At 45.2% G+C, this 20,193-nt stretch overlaps 1 protein-coding gene across 1 annotated transcript; it reads right to left on the bottom strand.

Annotated features, from left to right (window-relative positions):
* Nucleotides 1-955: 955 nt before the first annotated feature.
* sphkap (SPHK1 interactor, AKAP domain containing) lies at nucleotides 956-19,253 on the bottom strand. Its single transcript, XM_068745632.1, has 12 exons — nucleotides 19,219-19,253; nucleotides 17,602-17,704; nucleotides 16,502-16,612; nucleotides 10,334-10,393; nucleotides 9,872-10,012; nucleotides 8,930-9,221; nucleotides 5,077-8,392; nucleotides 3,645-3,794; nucleotides 2,740-2,823; nucleotides 2,218-2,267; nucleotides 1,420-1,604; nucleotides 956-1,123 (listed from the first exon to the last, which is right to left on the bottom strand). The coding sequence occupies exons 1-12, from the start codon at nucleotides 19,251-19,253 to the stop codon at nucleotides 956-958; spliced, it is 4,695 nt and encodes a 1,564-aa protein (XP_068601733.1).
* Nucleotides 19,254-20,193: the final 940 nt, after the last annotated feature.

The following is a 20,193-nucleotide window of genomic DNA, read 5'->3' as shown; positions in this document are numbered from 1 at the left end:
GGCCGGAGCGGGGGTAGTGATATGAAGTGTAACTGTGATATATTATGTGACCAGTAGAGGGCATGGTAACATAGATCTATGTTAGAGCACAAGGAAGAGGAACCAGGAATGGTAAATCGACCCAGGTCCGTTCCACAGGCAGCCTGATTTGAATAAAGACGTGCATTTCAGCTGAATTTCACGAATGATCAGACTGCCCGTATTCCACGTCACAGAAATTTATTGAAGTCAAAAGATGAATACATTCAGATCTACTGACAGAAAGTGTGCTTTCCCTGCCAATGCCGGTGAACCACTAGAGACCACTAAATAAACAGACTAAATACTCAACATGACAAACCAGAATCTGTCTTCCTGATATAGTAAAAGCTAAAGAGAGCAGTTCACTCCTCCAAGCTGCAGCAGTTCCAAATCTACAGTATAAACATCACTGCCATCCCAGTTAATCAGTTCTCACGTAACATCAACAAGATAACACACTGAATTTCAAGGTCACAACTAAGGTGTTGTGTGGGCCAAAAAAACAACCAAGAAATGGGCATTTCACTCACTTAAAGCAAATGTGCACTTTTAAGGTTTACATTTCCTTACATAAACACATTTCAGTATATCTGGAGCAGTTAAAACCTGCCGACTTAATTTCTTGAAGGCTTGCTCATTTCCATCAGGAACGTCCAAACCCGCACGCCTAAAGTTGGTTCTGTGTCGGTGTGCATTACCATTAAAGTTGATCCAAAATTGAAAATGCTTTTGTTAAAGGGACGGCTGCAAATGGAAAAGAAAACACAAAGACATCCATGGACAGACCGATGAGTCAAAAGCTTAAGTAAGCTGATCCACGTCGTTGTGCTTTTAGCTTTCAACCGGAGACATCTGGTTCGATGAAACGGGATGCGAGGGAAGGTGTGAGCTTGCATGCATGCGTTTGCTTGGGCTATGAGGAAACCAGTCCGCCTCACAGGATCTCCAACAGCCAATCAAACAGGCTGGACAGCGGCCGGCGCTCCTCCTCCTCCTCCTCCCCCTCCCCCCTCTCATGAAGCTTGCAGAACTGAACCACGGCGCTGAACAAGTCTGCAATCCTCCACACCTTCTGAGACATCATGTGGACCACCCTCTGGAACTGAAAGAAGACACTCGCAATGAATCCAACTGCCGGGCAATTTGCAGTAGGTTGTTGTTCCAAAAGAGATTCCGAGAACATAATAAATACTGAAAGGGGAAATATTATGAAAAACAAATCACTTTTCACCATGTTTCTACACTAATATTTTGGTTTTTTCGGGTCATTACCAACCCAAAAACTGCTAGATTAAACCATCCAGTCAATCGTGCGTAGTTTGCATTATTCTGTCATCACGTATTGAAACACGTCTGGCAGAATTCTTCCCCGTTTCCTTATTTTATAGCTGTGCTCACCTTTGCAATCCTCTTCTGCTTGGATTTCCTGAAGTAGAGGGCAGGAAGGCCGAGCTCAGAGGCAGCAATCCACTGGAGGGCCACCCTCAGCTCGGAGTTCACGCACTCCGGCTCAAGGTCACAGTTCGCCACCAACAACGCCCTGAGGTTGCCACTGCCACCTGACGTCCTCGGTGAATTGCTTTCTGAAAAATCAAGGATGATGCAAGAGGGCAACACTTCAGTATACCATAAAGACTAACGATGTTCTCCTAGTCAAACTAGACATTCAGTTTAAGTCAGCACTTTTGCAAAATACAACTATCCTGTGCCGAGTTCTGCTTTGAGATAATTTCTATTTGTTGCGGAAGTCATTAAAAATCAACTTACTCTAAAATCGATCTACTACTGTACCTTTGTCTTTTCCTACGGCTACCTCTCCTAGACACTTCCATACCTCCAGAGGAATGTCATACGGGCCAACTGCCTTCTCATTCTTCATCCTCTTCATTACCTTTCTAACTTCACTCGTGCTAATCTTGGTCATTTCCTGGTCCACAACAGGTGCCTCCACTACCCCTTGTTCAGTCTCATTTTCCTCATTCATTAATTCCTTCCATCTTCCTGACCGACCTTATTTCAGCGAGCAGAATTCTATTCAAGCGCCTCCATTTGAGGGATTATTTATACAGACCCAGCACAAGCTGTACCTCCAGTCACTCAAGAGGTGAGCGAAGACATGCTAAAGCTGACAGAGGAGGTGAATTATTAAAAGGCTGATAACATTGAGATGACACAAGAATAAATTACTACACTTACCAAAGACACTTTCCTTGGTTCCTGCCAGATGGCCTTTCTCAGTCTCCTCGCTGTGAGGAGGAGAAGAAAAGTGTCAATAGCAGAGTTTTGGAAAATTCATTCAGTCATACTTTAGATGAGAAAATCAATGCCGTAGCAAGCTTGTGTCTCAAGAGTTATGTGCCTGACGATTACGTCTAATTTACCTCAATAAAGTGAAGCACATCATCCAAAATGATAGTTATTACTTGCCATTCCTTTGACGCAAGTGTGAATATCAATCAGTTATCCTGTGCTTTAAATTTTCAGTTGAGACAGATCAAGTAGATACTTTTATCCCCTTGAAAAAGAGCATTACTCTGTGCTAGATTGACAATGGAACATGCGATTAGCTATGATCTGACATGCATGAGTGCGAACAGGGTGAGAAAATACAATAAAGTAACAGATAACCTGCAGACTCTCTGTCATGTGAATAGTCATTATGAGTGTCAGAATTAAACAACAAATATTACAGAACCGGCCTTAGACATTGACAGTTACCTAACAACTGTGCTCTGAGTAGGCACATCATAAAATGCATCTTGGTCTGCCAGGCCTAGGCTGGATGCACTGCTGGTTCCATTCCTGTTAACCAATAAATAAAACAAGAGAGAGTGTCATCCGCATGTCGCCTCAAGACATCCAACATGACCGCTGGCTTGTGAAGAGAACAACAACCAGGCGCAGCGATGCAGGCCATGTTGCTCATTAGCTGCGATTAACATATAAATAGAAGCTGCAGCAGAGTCGGACACTCAACGTGAGGGAGAAAGGAACTTGTTTATTTGGGTCCAGCAGCAAGCCCGTCTGAATATGAATATGAGATCTGAAGGAATTCGAGGCAGGTAGGGTGGGACAAGGCTGGGCTGGCAGATTGTAAAATTAGGCGGCGTTAAGCAAGCAGATGGAGAGATTGCAAAGAGCAGCAAGTGTTATGGTGGTGCAGACAAATTCTATTGCTTATTTAATTAAGCAAAACGCAAGTCTATAATTTCCACTTTGATCTCATTTAGCCTTCCAGCTTCCCCTTTTCGTTTTTTAATCAGTGTCTTTAGAAATATTTTTAAGTGTGCAGTTTGTAATGCTTACTTCAGTGCTTGCGATACAATTTGGTCTGTAATCACAGGAAAGTTATTCTTAATGCAAAGCTGCAGGCTATTTTGTTCTGCTGGCAAACTTAAAGCACGGAGCAGTCGCTCCAGGATATGCGGTGAAGAAGATGGTGTGGCGTGGCCAAAATGAACGAATATCCATTCTCTTTCATACACCGTCCTTAGCAGACATGGATATTGCAGCATCAGGAAGGTAAATTAGCATTGGCACAGGAGAAAACAAGTGTCAGCAATGGGCCAATGGGAGTGGGGTGAGGGTGGGAGCAGCAGTATCAAGGAGCAACAGTTACTGACCCCTCGCTCAGCTGGATAAAACTACTGGTCTCGTCCTCGGGGGTTATATGGGACCAGCTCCCCATGCTCTCTTCACTGCTAGCACTCATAGAACGCTTGTCCCACCTCACTGCTGCAGCCACCGCCGAAGCTGGCCTGTCCCTCTTACTGCTGGGGAGAGCAAATTGCAAGATGGTGGGAAAGACCATCGGCTACTTGCGCACAAATGTCTGCTGCAATGCGTGTGTTTTTTTGTTGTTGCCACATTCCCTATTTGCTATTCATGCTCTAAGAATTACACATCTACAATAATGTCCTATGAACGTCAAGCTTTTGGATCTTGCAATGACTATGCACCACATAAGAAAGCTAATTCAATGCTTTTAACGCATCGGTAAACTTAATTCCTGAAGGAGCCTGATTAAATTAAGCCACAACCAGATGACTGGGAGCTGTCATCCTCGACAATTCAAGAGGGAAATCAGGTTTTAGCGACGAGGCAAGTGACTGAGCTTCACTCTTTCACTGGGGACAAGCAGATGCACTCCACTTGTCCCTGGATTACACGTGTTGTCATGCAGACTCCACTTGTGGCCGGTGCATTCACCTTTAAACAAAGTATTACTTAATAAATATAGTATTGCTCAATAAAAGTCAAGCATATCACAACTGATTCCCCCCCACATCTGGAGATTATGTTCTCACATCCCTCTATATATAACTGTTGCCCTTTCCACTTATGCATTTCTGGAGGGCTCATTTGGTTTGACAATGAGATGCAGTGCAAACTGCTCTAGTCTTCATTACGGACAGATGAGCCACTAAAATGTCTTCTTGGAGAGTTCAAGAGTTCAGTACTGCCTTGGCTCTGAAAGGCCAGTCAGACACTTGAAATTATAGCCCTCGTCTTCAGCTGCTAGACCGTCAATCCGATTTTAAGAAAGAAGAGAAAAGATGATCACACGCTCCGACTAAGCTAAACTTCTGCCACATAACTTCTACGATGCGTTTCTGGTTTTATTTTTAGCAAGTGTTACTCAAGGTGAGTAAAACAGCCCCACATGGGGCGGGGGGGGGTGAAGCCACTCAAAGCTTTCCACACACTCTCAGACAATGAGTCACAGCCTCATTAAAGGCTTATCAAGCGCCTAACGCTGCTAAAATAGATGAGTTTTCCCAGCGAATGGCATGTCTTTGATCAAACTCTAAAAATAAAGTTGTATGATTGGACAGGGCATGAACATCATGTGCTGATGATTTTCTTTGACAATTATAATTTTATTTTTTTTACCATAAAATATTAATGTTCTGCTTTGTCACTCTCAATCTGGTCAGACAGACGATTCTCTTCCTTACAATATACCCTCATTATTCTGCTGCTGGATTACACAAACCATGGTGCCTGAAAGAGGGGTCTGACTTTCACACGAAAGGACTGTGAGCAGTGAAATACCTGCTGCTGATGGCTGCTGCTCTTTCTGTGCGCTTGGTAGCGGACATGTGTAAAGGCATGTCCCGAGGTCCTCCTCCTGTCCTCTCAGGGTTTGAAGTGGCCTCTTTATCCTTCTGATCTCCCTCAATGTGGATCAGCGGCACATCTCTGGGACCACTTGTGCAAGGTGTGCCGCTCTCGCTAGTCCTAGATCCTACTCTGGTGCCAGGTTGCTCCTGGCTGGACCTTGTTCGAGCACAACTTAAGTGAGACTGTTTGAATCCCCTTCTTCTTTCACCAACTGGCATACGTGGCTGAGGGAGTGGCCCGGATGTGCCCCCAACTATATCTTGTTGGCCTCCCAGTGCAGACTTGCCAATGTCTACGATGTCGGCAGCCAGGCGATTAGCAAACTGTTGCACATGAGGCTGAGATTCCCCTGCGGCCTCCAGATCAATGCTGTCCCCTGGATCAGCAATGATCTTATTCTTTCTCATCAAGGACTCAATCGAACTTGACCAGGTCTCGTGAATTAGCATATCAGTAATCTGATCCATCTTGCCCCTTTGATAAAGGCAGGAGTCAGACTTGCACAGTCCCGTCGCTGACACCGAGTTGGTGGGGAAGATATTTAGCACGTCTCCATGCATGCTGCGAGCAAATCCATCAAACGAATTTGCTTTAATGGGCGAGTTGACAGTTAGTCGCGAGTCTGAAGAGCGACGGTCTGGGACAGACGACTGTCGTACGCAGAAGGGTGTTCTGAGGGAAGGGGGGAAGAGGCTGTTGCTCCACTCTTTAGTCTTGGCAATGCCATACTCCTTGTTTTCCTTATCCATGTCCCGAAGCATGAACCTATAAAACTCCTCTGTGATGCTTTCTGTGCTAGACTGTTTAGACAGGCAGGAGGACGTCCTGACATTAAGGTGACCATTTTTTTTAGTTGCAGCCTGTTGCACGGCTGCAGCCAGAATGCTGCTGGCATTTTTTCCTGCATAGTAGTCCAACAGCAGGTCGAAGCCCCTGCCCTCAGTCTCCATCTGGTTTACCATGAACCGTGAGAACTCATCTGTGATGCTCTCGCAGCTCGACTGCTTTGAGATCGAGCTGCCACGGCTCAGGTTCTGACCTAGCCGACTGCCAGGACCCAGGGTGTTGGGTGTGCCTGATGAGTCGGCATCTTCTTCTGGAATGCTCTCATAACTAGAAGCCTTCCCACGACTCCACCTCTCACACTGCAACCTGCTCCGTGGCTGGCCTGTTTTTGACGTATCCACCACGTTAAACTCAGGGCAGTTCATGATCCGGGCGGTAACTTCAGAAGCAAAGAGGGCAAATGGGTCCTGTGGTTCATCAAGGTTGACCGATTCATCCACTACCCGGTTCACCAGCCTCTCCATCAGCTCTGGCTGCTCCTCGGTTTTCCTCTTGATCTCACTGAGACGTGGCGCCCGATGTTTTTTGGAGGCAGAATTGCTGTTCTGCCCCTCTTTTCTCCTGTGAACCGCGCGGCAAGCAGGGATAAAGTAGCTTTCTAGGCCATCGTTTGACATCCCATTGAGGGCACAGAACCAGGGTTGCTTCCCGGTCGAGTTTTCCAGACAGATGGCTGCTAGCTCGGTAGCCATAGACACCACTGTGGCGGCCAGATCATCAGCATAGCATGTAATAGGCGTCCGAGACTCAGAGTCCATTCTCAAGTAGAGCAGTGAACTGCAAGAGTTGAGTGAGGATTGGGGCGTGAGGGAAGCCTGCCTGCTGTCACTGCCCGTCATGAGTCGCCCTCTCTTCTCAGTGCCATGAATGGGATTTTCACTCCAGTGATCTTTCATGGTGCCAGTGATCTGCTGGTGCTCAGAGAAGTCCTTGGTAGACGAGATAAATTTAGACCGAGTTTGTCTACAAGACGAGAGCTGTTGTTGCTCTTTACTGTGTGCTATGCAGGAGGGTGCTATGACATAATGTTCCTCAGGTCTCTCCTTCACCCCGGGAACAACGGGAACCCTATCCGTAGAGTATGGCACGCTGCCGTTGTTCTCATTGTTCGTGGACCGGCTATGGCCGGTGAAGTACTGTAATTGACTTAACTGATTCTTGTGCTCTGTAGCACAAATATCATCCTCTTGTGTTTCGAATGACTCCTGATCGCATTCAGAGATGTGACTGATTTTCTTCTGTGTCACGCAAAGGACATCAAACAGCAAATTGTTGACACTGTCCTGCAGGGAGTCCTGCAGGTTAGCTGCCTCTTTTCCTGTACCCTCCAGTTCTTGTTTCTTTTTGGCTTTTACCAAAGCATGCTTGAACAAGCTGTCTGCCACCTCATTTATTAAGTCATCCACCTCTCTCTCATCCATGTAAGATTTCTTTGAACAAGTGATACCATCAACTATCTTGTTATGCGTGGCCTCTAGCAGTTGCGCTACGCTTTTGTAGCCTTGTGGCTGAGTCAGCACCTCTGCTGCTTTCCGGTGTAGGACCTCGGCAATGTTAGCACGAAATGCTTCGACACTGGTACCCTCTGCGACACTGCAGTGCAGTGTGAAGGCTGTTGAAGCCTCGGCAGCAGACATTAAACCGCGGGATGCTGTGTACACCTCTGAGGAATCTATGTCCGAATCACAGCACTCCCCCGTCTCCTCCGTTAGCTCCACAGCTGCTACGGCACCGGCCACCTGGGCCATACCACACATGGCTGATGAGAAGGAGTAGTCGCCCCTCTCCTCGGAGTCTCGCGTCTCCTCCTCCATTTCTTCTTCTGAAGCTGATTCCATGGCAATCTGTTCTGTCAGATGTGGAGCAGTAATGGTGCCAATGACATTTGCAGCACAGGCCAATGCCACCTCTACATGTTTGGTTGGGTGCACTCCATTGTGTTGAGGAACATGGGCCTGCGTCCCGTCTTCTGGCACCTCTCTGGTATTGGCATTTATATCATGGTCAGGGACATGAAGGACCGGAGTCTCAGGCCATTCTACAGCCCCTTCAGAACTGTCTGGACTTTGCACTATAACAATTTTGGGAAGTTCAAAAGAGCAGGTTCGCTGTTGGGAAGGCTCGCTGGTCCTTGAAAGACCGGTTGAGTTGGAAGAGCAGCGAGAGAGGGACACACTGACAGCTGCCTCGGAAACAAAAGAGCTTTCGTCTTGAGAGAGACGTATGAAGGCATCTTGTAGTACCGATTCAGCCAGATTGGTGGCGTAATCCCCAGCCGATTCCTTACTGTGGAGGTTTGCCTGCTGATGCCTGTCCTTTTTCACCTCGGCATCATCCCTGTTCTGATTGTCCAGCTGTCCCCTCTGACATGAAAGTCTAACACGGCGTTTCTGCACTGCCTCTGCCAGGACACCGATCTCTACTTCTGTGAACAAACAAAGACAAGGAATGACAAATATACACACTGATTAGAAAAGACGGCATCAGTTTTCAAAGTGTCACAGCAGCAGAAACAGAACGTTATCCTGTTTTACCCTTTATTGAATATTAAAGCTTGTTTGTTCCAATTTTCCCAAGGAATAAAATACAGATAATTATTTCGATCTAAAAAATTACTTGCATTGGCGTAGTAACAACTACTGAATGCCCAGGATGAAGTAAAGGGTTTAATTACACACAATATATATATATATATTTGTTTTTGAAACCAATGTCAACTGAATTTTGTTGCAGCAGGAGTTTTGAAAATGAATATTTATAACACAATACAAAATAATAAAAAGAGTTATAGTACACGGTTATAGTGTTTTATAATTCAGGAGAAAATGAATATGGTAATCAATATTGAGAAACCCATTTGGATCAACATCAAATCCACATCTCATCCAAATAACAATATTGGATATATCACAGCAACAAACACGCAACCACAGCCAACCCGCCAACGAGGTAATTGACTCACCGTTCCTGAGACCACCATCCACAATGTCGTCACCAAGGTGTTCCGAGGCAGTCAGGAAATCCTCTTCAATGGAAGAAATGGACCGATTGGTGTCATCGTCGAGCCGCTGCCCCGGTGCTCGGCCCTGATGAAGCTGCTGTTCCTTTCCCCATTGCAGGCCAACGAGGAACTTGTTGATATCAAAGATGATGCTGTTTGGTTGGGCGAAGCATTTCTGCCCTGAATACGGAATCAGGCAAACTCCAGTGCTTCTCTGCTGCTCCCCACCCTGAATGGAACATGTACAGATACCAATTATGCATGCACACACACACACACACACAGGACAATATACATGGAGTCACAAATTACAAGATAAATAATATTAACACTTTAAAACTTCAGGGCCGGTAAGTTCACACAGCTCTGATGCTTTTAACTGAGATACTGTTAAATCACTGGACCTTTTCATGAGGTTAATTGTCTGTGCAGACTCCTCCAAGCAGTATTGATTCCAACAGTAGCTTTAAGCAATAACATTTAGTGAGCTTTATAAATCTATAACTACAATCAATGGATAAAATAAACACCCAAAAAGTACAAAGTGTGTGTGGTTTATGTTTGACTAGATTCTGAAATATAAAAAGGTTTTTTTCTTGAAGTCATCATTGTCCTGTACCCGTTTGTGTTTGAATAACGTGCAAATATATTGTATTTCTGTCTAAAATGTAATTCTATGCCCCGGAAGATGGAGAAGTATCTCCATTGGATTAAGCTCCGCGGACTTACTAGATAAAAATTAATGCACTTAGCAGGACAAAAGGCTCAAAAAGCAATCACAAAAGTCATGTGCCATGAAAGAGCAGCTTGCACTCTGGCAGTCCAAGCCAGTTTATTCAAAAGGAGGAAAATACTTTGAAGACACCGCTGCAAACTCACCTGAGAAGGGGAGTGCGGGTGTGTTTGACAAATGTCTGAAGCATCCAGGCCACCGAGCAACAGGATCTCATTTTCTCTCGGCTGGTGGACAGTCAGCAATTCAACAAGCTTCGGCAGGTCTGGAGACACGGACACCAATTTCTGCAGGATGCATGCCAAGCACAGACAAAGGAAAAGATTTTCAAAACAGAACATGGCCTCTCTGTTTCTCCAAGTCTGACACAAAATAAGGAATTCCTTCCCATAAGAATTCCTGAGCTAGGTGGAATGATTATTGCTCCCCCTTTGCTGCCACCGCCAGCTGCAAAAAGCTGTGAAATTATTCCTAACTAAACTATGATTTGAATGATTTTGAATCAATGGCGACTGAACCCATATTTATGTGAAGACAATAAGCAGAGTTCCTGGCAAATGAAAATAGGCCGAGAAAGAAAACAGGGAATGTCTGTGAAGTCCGCTCACCTTGATGCTTTTGTCATCACGACAGTCTGTTTTCTGAGGGTCCAAACTTACAAAACAGATCTGAGTGAGAGGGGGAGAGGAAGAAAAAAGAAAGACAAAATGAAAGAATGACCGGGATGATCAGATGGAAGATTGCTGCATTGCTTTCCCACCGTCACTCAAAACCCCAAAAATCTGGAGGATTGCTTTCCTCCACGCAATTCACCACGCAATAACCATCAGTTGCAGCATGACCCGAAAAGTCGGGCGTCTGACTGGCGAACAAGTTGTTCCATTCCACGAAAACACCCTCCTTCACGTCTCTGCTCCGAGACAGACGCACACAGGAGAATCAGCCATTTTTAGTGCATAGAATGAGTGAAGTTTGAAAATTCCATGTTTAAAATTGAGCAAACTTTGTAAATACTCAAAAGAAATAGTCAGGCTTAGAACTTCGGATTAAGAACCAAATGCTGCATGATCATAACCAGCCAGAACCAGCATCATGAAAGTCAAGCCCGAGGGAAAAACACGAGGATCTATTCGGTGCTTTCATTTCAAAAGGGGCACACTGAGCATTTCAGGCCAAGGACGACACAGAATGAGCATCCTTCTCGTGAACGACAGGAGGATCTGCTCTGATGAAGGTTTCACCACATCATATCTCCTGCCAGACTGAAACGGGCGAGTTTAACAATCCTGACACTGCAACATATTATTTCAGTGAGTTTATTTTCAGCACCGACATTCCAGCTGGAATCCCCGTATAGGCTCTGTGCTGGCAGTCGAGCTGCACCTAGATGGAAGACGGGAACTGGGTTTAGGCTCTACTCGAGCTAAATATAGAATGATGAGGTATGGTCACATATCAATACTTAGGTACACCACTTATATAAGTTTGTCGGTTCTCAGTCATCCAGGTCGAGGAAAATCACAAAGAACAAAATGGGAAGAATCAACTGGACTTTTTCCAAGTTGGATCAAAGACGTTTCACCAAGAGGCTTCTTCAGTGACTGTAGAGAGTCCAGATACTTATACTGCTGTTGGAGCAGAAAAACAAAGGACCAAAACCACCCACCTTGACTTGAACTGCAAAAATGAAAGGGGATCATCATCTGTATTTATTTACTGAGATGGATTTCAGGTTAGAGTACTGGATATTTTTTTTTTTTGTGAATAAATATTGTAAACTAAACTGTCGCCTCTGAGTACCCACTATAAGACCATATCTGTGAATTTCTCCAATGTGAGAGGAACAAAGTCTTATCTTATCCCTCACTGAAAGCACAATTAGAAGCGTCTCCCGGGCTTCTGACAGCCGGCGTACATCAGCAATGATTTTCCTTCCTTTCAGTTTCCCTCGTCATCCATCTCCAATCCTTCACTGCGTCTCTGTCACTCACCAACTCTTCGTCTTCCTGTCTCACTTGCCTCCACCTCTGGGTGCAGGTATAATGGCGTGTGATGGAGTCCTCGTGTCACTGTTGCGGGTTTGGGACCAACTGCCTCTGATCTGAGTTGGCATGGCCAACTTATTTTTGTGTGGCTAAGTGGAAAAAGCACTTCTCCAACAGAGAGAGAGTGTGTGTGTGTGTGTGTGTGTGTGCACTGCATACACAGTATGGTTCTTCAGGAAGAAGACAGCGTCTGAATCATGAGCACACACATTTCTATACAAGTCTAACTTCCAAACGCTGCCATGCTTGTCATTTCCTGTCAAATCTCATCACAATCGACGTCTCTGAGGTGTCGAGCTTTTCAGTGCGAAACACATGCAGGTGGGATCTTGGAGGTTTTCTGATTCTCCAACCCCACTCTACTATTTCCTGCCTTTACTTTCCCTCGATGCCTAAACCCCCCCCTTGTAGTTTCAAATCCTCACATCCTGACACACACATCACGGTTTGAAATAGCTGCCGTTGAACTACCTGAGGTGCTCGACTCATCCTGCCACGCGTCCGAACAACGTCGGCACTTTGAGATTTTTATTACATTCTTTTAATTAATTTGTGCCGCATTCAACAATTTATTCTTAGGAAGCCTTGTTACGGTTTTGACGTCCAACGATCACATCTTGTCAAGTGAAGCCAAAAAGCTCCAATAATTACGTCTATTTGCCGATTTGTACGCCGAGTGGTCAGTATGGCGGTGAGAAGAAAAAACATGACGACGATGGAGATGAAGGATGACATTTTCGATATCAACAGACCATAATAAGTGCCAGGTATTGAGCGATTTCACTGAAGGGAACATTCTAACAGTCACATTCGGCTGGAGCATGTTCAGTTGTTGTTCTCTGACTTGTTATATATTTAATAGTTTTTTTCTATACATGAAATCCCATTTGGACTTGTACATACCAGAGCGCTCCTGCAGACACTTTGCAGCATTCAGCACAATTTAATGAGCACAGATACGGTCAGTGCAACGGAGCGTTTGGGTCTCTGTTGTCCGTCAAAGCTTTATTCCTCCTCCTCTGCTCACTACGCTGATCCTCCCACACACAGCTGCTGCTCTCTGTCCTTCTGCCACCATTTTTTCCTTCTTTAACTCTTTAGCTCTTTTCCATGACTTTAAAACAAAGATGAATGTTTTTGCACCGCATCTCCAGTCCTTGATAGAATTAGGCAAACACATTTTTAGGTCAACCGGCGTTCCCCAGAGCTTGAAAGTCTACTGGCGCTGCATTTTATAATTTCCCTAATGCGGGCACAAACACGGGTTAATTTGACTCGAGGTAATGCAAATAAACAGCCTCAATTGTAAGCATTCTGATTCATCTCAGTAGCTGGGAACTTTAATTATAATCAACTTCAAGTTTAATTCAATCCAAAGCCGAGAGGAATGATGATCTAACCCTAAGCCTCAATCCTAACCCCACATTTAATGATTAGCTGCTTAAATAAGCACACACAAAAAACTCAACTCTTCCTGAAGCATGAATTCCGTGTGACGAACATTGACATTTTCCACGTCATTACCTCTGACTGAGCTGCTTCTTTCTTTTATCTGGTTAAATGTTTCATTACAAGAAGCGGGAGATTGTGGGATGCAGCATCCTTGAACGCTTGATCAGTGGCGGTACATCTCCACTGCAGACCGAAACGAGATATATCCAGTAGTGTGAGTGGTGAATATCAAACACACACACACACACACACAGCTTGGCACACCGAGCTAAGTCGAACATCAAGGAGCTGGTTGTTGTCAGTAGTTGAATAATATAGAACTGTTGAGGGGGAAAAATATATTTTTCACTAGCTTTTCATTTCCTGATCATGCACCACAGACTGCAGTCCCCCATCATCAGGCAGGATGGATGATCAGTCAGGTGGACAGACTGTATAAAAAAAAAAATTTAGGTTTAGGATCTAGGAGAAAAAGGTTCGTCTTCCTGCCCTGATTCTGCTGTAAGTCAACGCTCCTGCCCCGGCTGATGGCATATTTATTCTGTTCTGGCTCTGTGCAGGCCGGGAGGAGATGGATCAGGACACTAACACACAACCCCTGTGTGAAGTGTTTGAAATCGGTGATGAATGGATCACTCTTCTCCACAATAACAGAGTCGAAGCCGGAAGACGGATGGAACCCGGAGGAAGAGAGAGAGTCTTTTTCTGCATTTGAATAATTTGGCAGACATTTTTGAAAAGTGGCTCTGAGCAAAGGTTTACTTCTAGACACAAACGGGACCTCAAGTGAAGAAATGAGGAGGAGGAAGGTTCAAGGTGCAATGCATTAATCTACCCCAGTACTGAAATGAGTGTTGCCCCCCCCAATAACTTTAGGAAATAAACAAACCGGTCAGGAAGAATCTTGTGTGAAACTGATGAAGGCTCTTGTGCTAGTCTTGGCTGTGATCTGGGGGCTTCAGGAACATTCAATGCAGCACATGGCTTCTCACATTCACAAAGTGTGATGCGAGTGTGTGACAATGGTGCTCTTTGCTAAATTACTGCTACCCCGTTACCTTGGTAATGACTGATCAAGCACTGCTCTGCTGGGAATCTTCCAGCAGGGAAAAATGCCAAAGCATATCGTGTTAACTGCATTTCGTTATAGTCCATGATGGAGGAAGGTGTTTCATTAACCGTTTGGTATGCATAGTTATTCATTTGGAACATCCAGAGCTTTAACATTTGCACAATTAAATCACTAAAACAAAGCTCTGATCAGTGATGTGTAATATACGGATAAAAAAAACAAAAAACGATGCGGCTCTGGGTTACGTGTAACTTTTGAAAATCAGAATTGGAACGAGGGACCAATGACAGATGTTTTGCAGGTAAAGACGAGAAATGCTTGCATATTATTATGGTTGTACATAGATTTAAATACACTTTTTTACTGCATTTAAAATGTTATTAGCATTTCCAGGTATACTTCCTTCAGAGGTTTCATGATTATTTGCTTCAGACCTTTGGAGCAGTTTACAGAAATTCCCAATGTAGTAAAACCGCAGAGAGGCGTTTTAAAAATCTTTTAGTCAGTCGTCCCTTCTGACCTACGAACGACTGAGCCACCAAAAAATTAAAATCCTGAATGGAACTCAACATGCAAACCAGCGACTGATCAAAGGCGACCGACCAGAACGGGGTGACAGAAAGGATTAAGCGTTTGTCCTGTTCAGCTAGAAGTACTGTGTCTCTTTTCTTCTTGTCTCTCTGACGTCCTTTCCTCAATGACCAAATCTGTGTCTTAGGAAAGGTTTAGGAGAAATGTAGATGAGAACATCCTTCGTTTTATTCTGTTATAGTTTGATGCTTTGATGCTGAGAATGCTGCATGCACCTACCCCTGTAAATGAGCAGACAGGTAAAAAAAAAACGATGCTGCAAGGTAATGTGTGTAAAATGAGTGTTCAAAGAGACTACAAACACTACAAGGATTATAACAATTACTTAATGTATAATTTAATGTTTTAGTCGCCAGCAGTTCAATAGTTGAAGTAATAAAATTTAATCAGAGGAAGCTGGAACGGTCTGCCTCTCCGTGTACGCTCAAATAATCAGACATTTGTCATGGATTGCAGATTTCCATTTCTGCTAAATCTATCCCAGCATGCACCAAACGGAAGGAAAGGAGAGACAGCAATTGGTTCATTAAAAACTACTTTAGATATACAAAACAAGCAAACGCACGCACGGCAGCGTGGTTTTTCCTGCATTCAGCCAAACTTAAATCAGTGGCATTAACGTTAATGAGGATTTTTAAGTGAAGTTTTCCTATTACAAGAAGAAAATCAGACAACTCAACGTTTTTTTTCTCCACGTTTGAGGCCTTATTAGCACACGCTAAGCCGAGTTTGAGGATCCTCGTCCAAAAAAACAATGGATTTCTCATAATATCTGAGCATATTACTGCATCAGCCTATGACAAGCTCGATACACTTGAAAAGTTAATGAGTAAACAAAACAACACAAACACAAAGTCTAAAGGGGACAATTTACAACAATCATTTCTGAGGAAAGTCATTCGGTGCTTTTGCGTCTTGGCCGTTAAGGCCTGGGTTTTACACCGAAGCCTTACAATCACAGAGGACACCTTAAGAGATGATCGCTTCATGAAAGCTTTTCATTTGCAGTCAAAGGGCGCGATAAAATCAATACTACAGACGCATTTACTCTTCAAAACGTCCTCTTTAATGAATTGCTTGCTTGAAATCTACTAATGGTGAGTTCCAGTTCCATTGGAAGTTTCAACTGAAATGCCCCCCCCCCCTCTGAGGTGAGACTTCTAACTGTGCATGCAGAGGTACAATTGTAAAAAATATCTCCTTTATAGAACCCAATACTCAATGACACATCTTTTTCCAGCAGAGGTTATCGGGAACTGTTGTCTGTTTTCTCGCTTCCTGCGAAACGCATCAGGCGACAGAAGAAACGGCCGTCAGAACATCAGGCGAGGGAGACTATCTGAGTTCGCACTACCTCACTTCAAGTACCGGTACGTATTTGTGGCAGTCAACATCGCACCTACTTTCTCGACACGCAGGAGGCGACACATCCAGCTATCAAGACAAAAACAGGAGCACCAGAAACCTGATGCGAAAACACCTTACTCCCCATCTGCATGTCAATGAGCCACGTTCAAGAGGGGGCGCCGTTTCAGACATAATCCGACAGGACTTGTGTCTCAGCATTCACCATCACCAAGCTCACTCACATGCCCCCCCCCCAGTATGAAACTCACCAGGGCACAGTTGCCCTCCGTGTCGTCGTCCAGCAGGCCCAGTCTGCACAGAGCTTTCTCGTTCCTCAGCCAGTAGTCTGGCGAGTCCAGGACGCTGTCGCTGCACAGCACCTGCAGCACACAGATAAACTCTTCTCAGGCACTGTGGGCTTTTGTGAAATCCTCCCTGGATACACCTGGAGCATGAGACTCCACACACACACACACACACTGCTTTCATCCGCCAGGCTCTGGGGCTTTCCCCTGTAGTCGTAGGCATCAATTGGACTTCCTCTGTGACCTTTACTGTAGGATAAGTGTGTGAGGCACACGATCAATAACCCCTCAGCTAAGCCGACGCTGCAGTTATTGTACCCCCCCGCCCCCACGGAGACGCTTTGATGATGACGCTTTAAGGTGAACGCTGTAGCCATCGAGTTGTCTTTTTTCAATGACACACAGGAGTCTTTGTCCGACTGACTCCTACTTTATTGTGTCGTAATTATTGACTCTGCCGTTTTAAAAAGCACCTAAACTCCACGGCTGCTAATTAAAAGGTGAAAGTAAAGATCGTCTCGGTGTTTATCACATTACAGGCGTTCGGCTCGAGAGTGCGTTTCCATTCATTGAGAACAAATTTAAAATCCCATGCTCAGAGAAAATGACCCTTACCATGTTCTCGTATGACAGATATTACACAAGTTCATTGCGTCTTTTTAGTGACATAATCAACACTTACGCCCCCCCCCCCCCCCCCCACCCCCAGGAACAGGCCATCTGCGCGGGCCACAATCCAGGTAACACTGACGCAGACAGGTCGGCGGGGCGCGAAGTCCAGTTATAAGAGAACCCTCCCCCGGCCCGGTGTCGCTCCTGGACCTTCAACTGAAAGCCAAGCTAAGATTGTGAACGGCAGGACAATGAAAAACAGCCACCAGCAAGCGCACCTGTATGTACACAACACACAACTGGACACACACAAGAGTCCTACACACTCCGTCCTGTCTGTCTCGCTCTTTCACTGGGAGCTGATGTATCTACTGGGCTGACCCGAGGACTATTGGTCAGACAGCAGAGAGAGAGAAATTCAAACACAAAAGACAAGAGATGCTTTATTTCACCTTCTTGCAGGCGCTGATGGACGAGGCCGCGGCGCTCTCAGTGCTGCCTCGCTCCACCTCGACAGACTCGGAGCCTTCAAACATGGCAGACGACTGAAAGTTACTGCAAGGCAAAAATAAAAACAAAAGGGGGCACAGAGTTGAATTTTCCGCAGCCCGTGTCTTGTCAGCACGACTCGGGTTCTCTTCCTTAAAGGCGAACGCTCTCATCAGACACGCGAATCATTTAACCGTCAGAGACGAATGTTAAAATCCTTCACCCTTTCATCGGCGAGGAGGAGGAGGTCAGGATAGCTCCTAATTCCCTCCTTTGCCACGCTTATGGACAACTGAGGCGACACTTTCCATCATTAATAAATAATAATATGGAGGGTTATCAGTCATTGATAAGGTTATGAGGAAATGCAACACACACACACACACACACACGCTTTGTCCAGTAATCAGTAACGTCTGGACATTGATAGCAACGGAGGCTCAGAGATGGAATTTAGGGAAACAACACATGACCATCGGGTGCACAAATGGCGAGTATGAACACAACACAGCAAATGCAAAAATCCCAGGAAGGCATCATCATCCTCAGTGCATGCTTTCAATGAGATAAGCCAAGTCAAAGCGTATCTGAGAAGGTTTTAATGAGGATCAATTTGGAAAGTAACAAGGCTGGGGATGCATATTTATATAAGACAATCTGGTTTCCCAGTAACCCCCATATTTCAAAGCATTTCCATTTGAAAGCCCCCGAGGGATGACACCACTGCATTTATCTGCCGTTAATGAACATGCTGGATGTAAATAATCGCGTCACATGATGAATGAGTTGACTGAATTGCTGGACACAATGAATTATATATATATAAAAAAAAAAAAGAGGCACAAGATATCTCGCATAGCATTGAATCTTTATTCCTTTTTTCTGCATGCATTTCATGCAGAAAATAAGATGCACTGTAAAAAAAATTAGGAATGCCTGCAGGGAAACAAACATCAGTCTGCGACCATGTTGGGGTCAATTAAATAAAATGTTTGAGAAGGCCAGAGGGTTTCACTTGTCACTCCTTTCTAATCCCTCTTTCCATCACGACACCGATGAGTGACAGTTGGAGCCCCTGGGGGGGGGGGGGGCAGAAATCCAGCAGACCTCAACCTGGTGTGAGAACCCAGTTAGCCCCATAATTTCTAACTCATGATGAAAAACCAGCATTTCTTTTTGAAACGTCAACCCCCCCCCCCCCCCCCCCCACACACACACACACACACACACACACACACACACACAAACACAGTTTTCTATCCAGGCAAACCACAATATCTTGTTTACTGCACGTCACTGGCAGCGAGCTGTGAAAGAGGCTTTACTGCATCACTCTGCCAAACACTGACTGACACACTTTGCATCATATGAAAAAAGAAAAACCCCAAACATCAGGCTTGGTGATGTCTGTTACAAAGTAAAGGTCAGACTGGCCATTTTATCATCTATAATACCGTATTTAAAAAGAGAGAACGTAACGGAATTCCCCCTTAGATCAATCAAACACACGTTTATGAATGAAGTCCAATGGGAATCGACCTTTGTTTAAAAATATAAAATAAAATAAAGTAGTCCATTACCTCGCCGTCTTCTGAAGGCGCTTCGCGCCTGCCATTCGCTCAAATATGATCCAATCTCCAAACAGTCTGATTATTTCCTCTGTGCGGATAACGGGAAGGAAGAGATGCGCCTCGACGCGTAATTTTCCCCGGGACGCTGTCCGGTCCAGAAGCACACCCCCACCCACCGAGCACCGGAGGAATACCTGACGCTTCACCGCAGCTGGAGGTCTGACGGAATGAACCCGGCGGCTCCGGTACCGGTACCAGCAGCAGCCGCAGCGCACCGCTTGCCCTGCGCGTCTGGACGCCAAGTGCTGAGCGCAGCTCCGCACGGATCAAACGTAACGGAGCTGCACGACGCACGCACTAGCACGGACGCGGACGGTGGGTGTGCGTGCGTATCGACGCACACGCTTCTGCATAAACAGAAGCACGCGCGAATTTGAGCAGTTGATGCGCTCTTGACACAGCATCAACGTTAAAAAGCACGTAAAGTTTTATTTCAGCGTGAGCGTGTTCAGCCTGGATCGAACAATGTTAATGGATGGATGTTTATGTAACACCGAACATACACAGGATTCAAACAGGCAACCAGAACAGGCTGGAAACAGGAAACAATCCCAGGCTCTGATTGGATGCAGACCAGCTATCAGCCGCATGGGAAGTTCACTTCCATCGTTTCTCCTCCTGTTCAAGCAGGTGTTCAAATTCTTGTTACCTCATAAGGTCCGTTAGGTCAACAAATTTCATGGTTGACTCGCACTGTATAATAGAAGCGAGTGAAGCCCCCCCCCAAGCCTGAAAGGTGAAGCCACAGAGCCCTTTAATCTGTTTTATTGCAGCGAGCCGTGAGAATCCATGGACGATGTAGAAGCGTAGAGCAAATGGAGCCACTTAGGGTCAAGCTCCGTCCCCAGTTTCAAGGCTTCTCCAGGATGCCGTGATGCTCATTTATGACAAGTAGAAACCCAGACAGCCATGAGATGAACTTTC

The sequence above is a fragment of the Brachionichthys hirsutus genome, chromosome 11, assembly GCF_040956055.1.
Source record: "Brachionichthys hirsutus isolate HB-005 chromosome 11, CSIRO-AGI_Bhir_v1, whole genome shotgun sequence".
NCBI classification, from domain to species: Eukaryota; Metazoa; Chordata; class Actinopteri; order Lophiiformes; family Brachionichthyidae; genus Brachionichthys; species Brachionichthys hirsutus.
This window is presented reverse-complemented; position numbering and strand designations above follow the sequence as displayed.